Source organism: Seriola lalandi, unplaced genomic scaffold (genome assembly GCF_002814215.2).
Source record: "Seriola lalandi dorsalis isolate HSWRI2012SDOR001 ecotype SW California unplaced genomic scaffold, Sedor1 jcf7180002054981, whole genome shotgun sequence".
Taxonomy (NCBI): Eukaryota; Metazoa; Chordata; class Actinopteri; order Carangiformes; family Carangidae; genus Seriola; species Seriola lalandi.
Window position 1 is genome coordinate 2,151,391 of NW_019525661.1, and position 8,892 is coordinate 2,160,282.

General features: G+C 39.4%; 1 protein-coding gene across 1 annotated transcript in view; it reads right to left on the reverse strand.

Annotated features, from left to right (window-relative positions):
- Window positions 1-8,892, reverse strand: part of tox (thymocyte selection-associated high mobility group box) — a 60,957-nt gene that overhangs the window by 37,355 nt on the left and 14,710 nt on the right. Inside the window, exon 2 of the mRNA XM_023398265.2 lies at window positions 5,767-5,832. Coding sequence (XP_023254033.1) covers window positions 5,767-5,832 — 66 coding nt within the window. The remainder of the gene's footprint in view (window positions 1-5,766; window positions 5,833-8,892) is intronic.

Genomic DNA, 8,892 nt, shown 5'->3' on the forward strand with positions numbered 1-8,892 from the left:
AAAACCCCAAAATAATGAAAATTTTGGATTCTACAAAAGGGGCAGCCTCTGCTATTTCACATATATCTCTGGGAACAGTGGTCAGATACTGTCCACAGGCAGTTGATGGATACAGAGAAATTCACAAATATACCTGACTATTTTGAAAATACATACATTTAAACATACAGTCAATATAGGCAGAAAATGGATAGATATATAAAATATTAAAATTATCAATGTAATTTTAAAAATAAGGTTAACAATCACCACAAAATGTAATTTACAATTAATAGAAGTTGTTATCATCACATAGAAACGAGTTGTTTAACTATTCATACTATTCATTCACTATACTATCAGTAGCCCCTAATGGATAACCCAAGCATGCCACCAGCCCTGCACTGTGGAAAATACAATGGGGTCCAACATTTACATCTACTGGTGTAAATGTGTTAAGAGAAGGACACAAAATATATCTTGATTAAAAAGGTGGTGCAAGTGGATACTGCAAACAAATGAAATAACACATTTTATGACATATTTTACATTGAGTATCAGTATTTTGCAACTTGCCAAATAAATTCATTATAAACACAGAGGAGAAGAAGAGGGCAACTGAGCAAGAGGCCCCAGCGAAATATAAACAGGAGTAACTGAAGAAGGAGAGGCTTTTGTGGAAAAAGGTGATGATGGCAGAAGAGGAGCCCATCACAAGTCTCTGAGTGATCTGAAAAGAAGCAGCAGAGGAGACGTGCGGAGGCTGAGCTTTGCTGTGTGCGAGGAGTGGACGACACAGCCGGTTTAAAGTGCCCGACCTCTAAGGTGAAGCGTCGGGAGGTCACATCAGAGATCAGGCAAAGAAAAACTCTACTGGGCTGGAGAGCAGAAAACAGAGTGCGAGACTCTCTAAAGAGGAGCTCAACCAAACCGACTCCGTATCACTTTCTGAAAAAGCAGCAACGCTGAAATCATAAGCCCCTGCAGTGGCTGCAGGAAAGACTCTTTGGACTCTTTGAGAAGTACCAGGATCAGATGGAGAGGAGGAGAGAGGCTTGCATACTTGAAGAGTGCAACAGAAAGTGGGAGGCCTGCGAGGAGCTGCATGTCCAGAAAGAGCATCCATCTCCCTCTCTCCACCCTCCAGCTCTCGTCGCTATCACTGAGTGCTGGCTCTGTATAGGAGCATATTGGAGTTGTGCCCCTCCAACACCCTTCCTTACCACCACCAATACCCTCATTAACATTACCTTAATTAAAAACTTCATTTAAAACTTCATTTAAATAATCTAATGAACAAAGACCAATCCCATGTCACCCCTTGCCCCTACCACTTAGCCCTAATCCTCCGTTTTGCGTGTCCACGTTTAGGCATAGTGTGTCCCGATTCTTGTTGAGATAGAGGGGCAGGGTAAAGTGTAAGGGCTAAATGTGTGTAAAACAGTGTTATGAGATATTTCCCACATAATACATGATTGAGGGATGTGACATTGTTTTATATCAGAGTCTTTTATATCAAGACATTTCTCAAAACCAGTATATGATCAGGGTGACTTTTGAACACTGGAAATAAATCATGTACTCATCCCGGCAGTAGCCCCCGTGGCACTCAAAATTTCCCTGGAATTTTCTAGTTTTCATTATTATCATTTTCTCTTTTCTGTAGTTGTCCTGCCAGCACTTTATGTGGTTTATTCCCAAATTCAAAGTGATCTGTTTAGTAAATATAAAAGCTCTAGAAATATTATCTAAGAGTAATTGATTATTATTATTTAAGTGCTGAAATTTTATTATGTGTCTTACTGGGTGGTTGAGCAGCATATTTGGCATCGTGTTTCCTTATTTGCTCCTCTAGCTGTGATAGTTCTGAGGTATTGCATTTCTTTGGCGCAGCCTGAAAGGAAATGGCGCATCCTCTAACGTATGTTAGAGTGTCTCCTATAACAGCATCAGTGAAACATCATCTATATCATTTGTTTTGAAAAACTGCTTCATCTGCGTCTCCAAGTATCCACAGAACTGTTTTTTTGTGTGTGAGTGAGGATCAAACCTCCAGGGTCTACGAGTATTTGTTGTCTCAAGCAGCTACAGTGAACCAGAAACAGGATAGTGATCAGATATGATAATATCATGATATTTAACGTTACGCACACCTGGAAAAGTTTGCCATCAAGTACAAAATAATCTATGCTAGTATAAACATTGTGAACCAGAAAGAGAAACGAGTACTCTCTATGTGCTGCATTTAGGATTCTCCATACATCATTGTGTTATTAATATATGAATTTTAAAAAATATAGACACATTAGATGGTGCTGCTAGTTGGCTAGATGATCTGTCCAGATAAGTATCTAGAGCCACGTTTCCACCACAGGAACTTTCCCCAGGAAAGAGCGCGTTTCAACCGCAGAAACCAGGGTCTAAATTTAGTTCCAGGGTAATTAATCGACCCCAAAAAGGTACCTATTGGGGGGGATAGTACTTTCCAAAGGTTCAGGAACTTTGGGGATGTGGTCTCCAGTGTGGAACATTTTTGACTGGTCGAGTACTCGCTGCATTTTATTTCACCCGCGATGTTTAAAGGTCTGCAGCGAGTGAAAAAAACTGAAACAAAAAAATAAAGGACCACAACCACCGGAGTGGCTAGGGTTGCCACCCGTCGCACATAATACAGGATCGTCCCTTATTTGAAAATAAAATGCTGCGTCCTGTATAGGGATGGGAATCGAGAACCGGTTCCAGCTGAGAACCAGTTCCAACTTCGACATCATTTGCTTTTATGCTTAACGATTCCCTTATCGATGCCTTCCTATTAGTTCCAGGTGCCTAGCAATACAATGACGTCGCGCTTTCGCGAGAGGCAGTCAGCACGAACGACAATGAATGAGTCGAGGAAGTGTGGCTTAATTTCACACAAAATGACGCTAACAGCGCAATGTGCAATGCCTGCGGCACTCAGATTTCAAGCAATGGTGGAAACACCAGCACATTTGTCGACGCAGCAGGGCATTAATTATCAGGATTGCCATGTGTTTGCGCTCGAGCGCTTCCCAGTCTCAGCAGAGCAGTGAAGGTACGTATTAGTGATGTGTAAGTTATGAACGAGCCGGCTCTTTTAAGTGAAAGATGGGAGCTGTGGAAGATTTTTTTTTCTTTTTTTGTAAATTAATGCAAGGCAGACCTAAGGAGGCAGCACCTCCTCCTCGAGGGATTGAACAACTACAGAGCAGTTATCTATCTTGTTCAGTGTTCAGAGACAGGAATCGATAAAGAATCGGATCGATAAGCAGAATCGACAATAGCATTGGTATCAATAAAATCTTATCAATTCCCATCCCTAGTCCTGTATTGAATATATACAGGATGCAATTTGTCCTGTATTTTTGTTCATGTTATGTCCTCAAAATGCTGTGAATAATGTAATGTCTAATAACTTTGCATAATCTTCCTGGGACTTTAGGCCGCGTTGGAAACACAGACAACAATGGGCCACAGGAACCCTTTCCTGAAGAAAAGTCTTTTCTTCTATTTTTTTTTTTGGTCGAAATGCAACTTATGACACCATTAAAGTCAGCTCCAATTATCAAGTTTGTAGGAGAGAATCCAGAGTAAGGCTGAATATTTTCCTAAAAATTCTTGGCCATAAATGTTTAATAGTAGAAATGGTATGGACTATATCTTGCTTGAGATCAGAATATACCTCTCCTCTTTATCTGCAATTTTAAACTGATGTATAAATGAGACATTTCTGCGAATTGTCATAGGTACTCCCCTAGCCTTCTTCGCAAACCTGATGTGATAAATTTGACAATCCATCTGGCTCTAATTTTACCATGTGCTTTGTTTTTCAAGTGTGTCTCTTGTAAGAAAATCATATCTGCCTTAAATTCATTCAGGTGAGACAGTACTTTGCCTTCTTTTGCTGGCTTGTTAATTCCTTTCACACTCCATGATCAGAAAGTCACATTTCCTCCTACTCCTCCCATATTACCTGTTTCAGTAGTCATAAGGACAGATTTTCCTGAAACATTTCCTGGTGCATTGACACCCAGTGCTTAAAAGCTCCCACCTAAATAGTACTCCTCCTAACCTCTTTCACAGAGGCCTCTGCTTTCCCCCAGCTATTCATTGACTCTTCCTCGGTCACTGTCCTAAAAACCTGTCATGGTAGCTCCACACTCTTATGCTGAACCCAAAACCACAATCAGTGTAATTTAACTGATCTAAAAATAGTCAAGTCTTTTTTTTTTGTTTTGTTTTGTTTTTTTATAAACTTACACATTGTTTGTGTAAAAGTCAATAGACAAAAAAAAATTATAAATTAAAGGTCAGTCATTTAACTCAAAATTCCTCCCTGACTGTCCTTTGCTCTTGTGTGTCTTTAACAGCCTCTCATTATCAGATTTGAGGTATAGGCTTGTGTAATATATTATTTCTGCACTTCGCTATGAGGCAATATAACTAAATAAGAATTAAGTGTAGTTAAACAATGGTTAAATTAAAATAGGCCCCCACGTAGGTAGGTTAAGTGTATGTATGTTGAATTTAAGCGGCGCGGTGGTGCAGTGGTTAGCGCTGTTGCCTCACAGCAAGAAGGTGCCGGGTTCGAGTCCCGGCTCGGACGCGGGATGTGTGGAGTTTTCATGTTCTCCCCGTGCCAGTGTGGGTTCTCTCCGGGTACTCCGGCTTCCTCCCACAATCCAAAGACATGCAAAATGGGGACTAGTCTAATTGGATAATCTAAATTGACCAGCGATGGACTGGCGACCTGTCCAGGGTGTACCCCGCCTCTCGCCCGAGAAGATGCTGGGATAGGCTCCAGCCCCCCCGCGACCCTACTAGAGGATAAGCGGTAGAAAATGAATGAATGAATGTTAAATTTAGGCCAGCTCAATATACTAAGCCCTTGACCCCTTATCAAGAATACTAATACTTTGGAAAATGTATAACCATATACTGTTGGTAGGCTCAAAAAGTTCAGACCCGCTCAGCCTAATAAGTCATAACCCATTGTGAAAACAATAATAATTACAGAATATGCCATTCAAATTTTAACATAGGTAATAACCTACGGCCCGGGCTATTCTTTCATGGTGACCTGCTGGAGGATATTGTTAGAGTCCTCCTTCATGCTTGTATGACACTCTTAGCTTGGTTGGATATAGAAGTATATGTGTCGCGTAGCTCCTGGCTGATGTGAACGCAGCTTGGCGCCTGACCACTTCAGGTGGGAGGTTTCTCACAAGAACATGAATTGATTATTTCCACTTTAAAGGCTTTAAAAATAAATAGTGGATTGATTGAAAATATATTATTAGTTTAATGAATGTTTCTGTTTCTAAATCATCATCCTAAATAAAGAAACCACTATCCATGCATAATTCTCTATAATAATTGATTTTACATCAATAATAATCCGATAGTAAATATAACATTTTGGTTCTTCTACACTTCTGTAAGCATAATAGCGATAAGACAATATAAAGGAATTTCCTGCTAAAATCTTGAGCATGAATAATGGATTTGAAATGCGTGCATAAAAGTGATGATTTTTTTTTGCACACAAGTGTATACTTGCATCAAATTGTTTCACATTAATAGGTAAATGTTTGAAGAGTTCTTTAACAGGATGTAGAATATCCAATATTACAGCAGAACCACAAGACATTTGTTCCATTTAGAATGGATGCAATTTAAAAACAAGGAAATGTCAGAGCGACACCTTCACGCACTCAGTACCTCACACACACATGCACACGTGCATGCACACTCACACACACACACTACCTGATTGGTTGAGGGGAAGTCAAGACCTGCTTCTGGCATACTCCTGAACATGGCGTCCCCATCCAGCTGGAGGAAACAAAAGGCAACAGCAACAATGTCAATAATCTGTAACGCAGCCAACACAGAACAGTCAGTAAGGACACAATAAGTGGAGATGGAGGCAATAGATTATTGGGTAGCAGCCAGTCCACTCTCTGTGTGCCATCTCCTTCAGACACTGAAAATTCTACCACTGGCCTGAGTCATAAGTGGGAAAGGTTGTGATCAGACTTACAGTGCCACAGCAAAGGTCTTACTACTTTTTTAAATGAGATATTTCCATAAATTGGCAAACATTTCCAAAATGCTTTCCCTTTGTCATAATGGGTTATTGAGTGTAGACTGATACAAATTTTACATTAAATCTATAACACAATACATACACAAACGCATCTAATGTTGTTAAGTAGTCAGGTATTTCTGTGTTTCACTTACAGTGGGACTAGTATTGTATGGGGACCATAACTAATTAATAACTGTATTATTTTTTAAATATTGAGGCTGAATGGCAATAAGCTATAGATATCTCTGTATCTTCTTTCTCTGAAGTTTCTCTGAAGTGGCCTAATTGTTCAGATGTTGGTTAAAGCCACACAAGCACTTTTATTAAAACAAGCTGATAAAATGCGAAGACAGTGTTTCCTTCCCTGTTTGGAAATATACAGCTATATTAAATAAAAATAGACCTATCTCTAAGAATGCTCCTTCAGTAACAGCGTGAGCGCAGTGTCCGGTGGTCGTTACAATGTGGCATGCTGCGTGCCCCCTCGAGTTCTGCAGGAGTGCAAGTGCCTGATCTACGCTGCTTGCAGCTTTAATTTGTTTAGTATTTTTCCTCAGTTGATATGGTATAGCACTATGCTGACATGTTTTGTCATTATTGTAGTTTTTTAAAAGGTTATGTTTTGGCCTATCCCTGCGTGTATCTGAATGGCCTGATCAGCCACTATATATGTTCTCCCCTTTGTTTCAGTCAGCAGGTCAGTTTTGTGCTTTAAGTTCGCTTCAGTTAGTATTTCGGTTTGGTTCGGTTGCATTGACGTTTTTATGGGCCCAGAATTATAGTTTTGAAGCATTTTTTGTCATTGCTTTTCCTTTTTGTAAAAAAAAAAATATATCAATATCAATTTTCCAAAGATCTGTGTCTCTGCTTGGTCCTACAAGCTCAAACACAATATCTCTGTTTATGAATTGTAAAATTGTCATTGCTCTGTAAATGGAAAAACTTATAATGATGATAATTAATGAAGCTCTGTGAAGTTGGTTATTTTATTTTATGTTAAATTATGTGTGAGGGCTGCTCGATTATGGCAAAAATCATAATCACGATTATTTTGATCAATATTGAGATCACGATGATTCAACACGACTTCTCATTGACTTTGGAAAAAAGTGATTTCAAAACAAAAAGCGATGTAGTTTGTCCTGTTATACACAATATAAGTTAAAGATATCTGAGATACCTGAGATCAACTGTGTTTCTGTCCTTTCATCAAAAAGACGGAACCACACTTCAAAACGATTAGTTGTCTCCAAAGACAATAAGAGCAGGGTCTGTGTGTGTGTTGCATGGTGCTCCAAGGTGTGTGAGAGTGCTACCCCGCCCCTCACACAAAGGGTCAGAGAGAGAGATACAGATGAACTTCTGCGTAGGAAATAGCAAAAATGCATCATCATCAGAAACGGATTTTGTGAATGTGCAAGAGAACTGTTGCTATAACAAATACGAAATCTATTTTCCTAATTTCGTCAGTAACGAGAGTGGAACCGATAACATCGGATGGTTTTTGTAGCGAGGATGAAATTTGTTGTGAAACAGAATGTGGCACAATAATCGTTTTCTCTCGATTATCTTGTTTCTATAATCGTTGGAGGCCAAAATCATAATCGAAAGTAAAATTCAGTTAATTGCCCAGCCCTTTTATGTGTCTTGGCTTATTTTGTATTTTCACTTCACAGTAACTTGGATCACTCTGGAAAACTGTGCACACGCATGGTCACAGGAATGTATGAGGTGACAAATTCTGTGTTTATAAATACCAATTTATGTCAAGGGAATGGCAGACACATGGTTTTTGTGTGTACATATCATTTATGCATCTGGCCTCAGATCTTCAGCGTTTTTTTCACAGATTGAAAATTCACTTGTTGTGGTTTGTGGCGTGAGACTGATGTGCAGTTTAGAACAGAAAAGTGTAACCCATCTTATTTTTTGTAGCTACAATTTACCAATGTTCTCCAAATTCCTCAAATACAGGCTTTTGGCAGATGTTAGCTAAGCAGCTGTGCATTGAGAAGGCTCTAGTCCCCACTCAGTTACTGCAGAGCACGCAACTCAGACAGGTGTGTGGCCTGTCCTTAGGAAACACTGGGTTTTCTTCAGCAGTGTGAACTGGCGCTGTGTCTCCCTCCATGTTGCAGAACATTTGAGCAAGTGGGGCTGACAGAGGGAAAGTGGGGGCAGGGCTGTGCGGAGAGTGCGAGAGGGGAAAGGTAAACGGTATTGTTCTACCTCAAAAAATCAAAATACACTGCTCAGCCCTCGATATTGTGGAGTAAAACAAATTCCAGCTGGAATCACAGAGAGAACCTCACCGTGTTGCATTGTCTACATAGGACGTCAGACAATTCAATAACAAATCACACACAAGAGATCACAAGAATTCAGTTCACATTAGGGTTGCAAAATTCCGGGAATTTAAAAAAAAAAAAAGGAAACTTTCCATGGGAATTTAAGGGAATTTATGGGAATAACTGGGAATAAACTGGGAATTTTCAAAATTGAAGGTTAGCTCTTCATAAGGAACTTAAATATAGTTGAGGAAAGTATATTTTAGCATAATCTTGACTAAAACAAACAGATGCCATTCAAATACACTTGAATATCCATGCCATTCCTCAATCACATGCACAGAGCACACTTTTTAGCCTGAAGCACAAAGACTATTGAAGACACACATTTGAGCCTGTGGACTAAACAAAGTGAAGTAAGTTTTGATGATATTATGGGGAACTATATTTATTAAATGTTTAAATAGCAAATATAACATACAAATGTATTCATCTAGTAGCTAGCAATCTGATAAG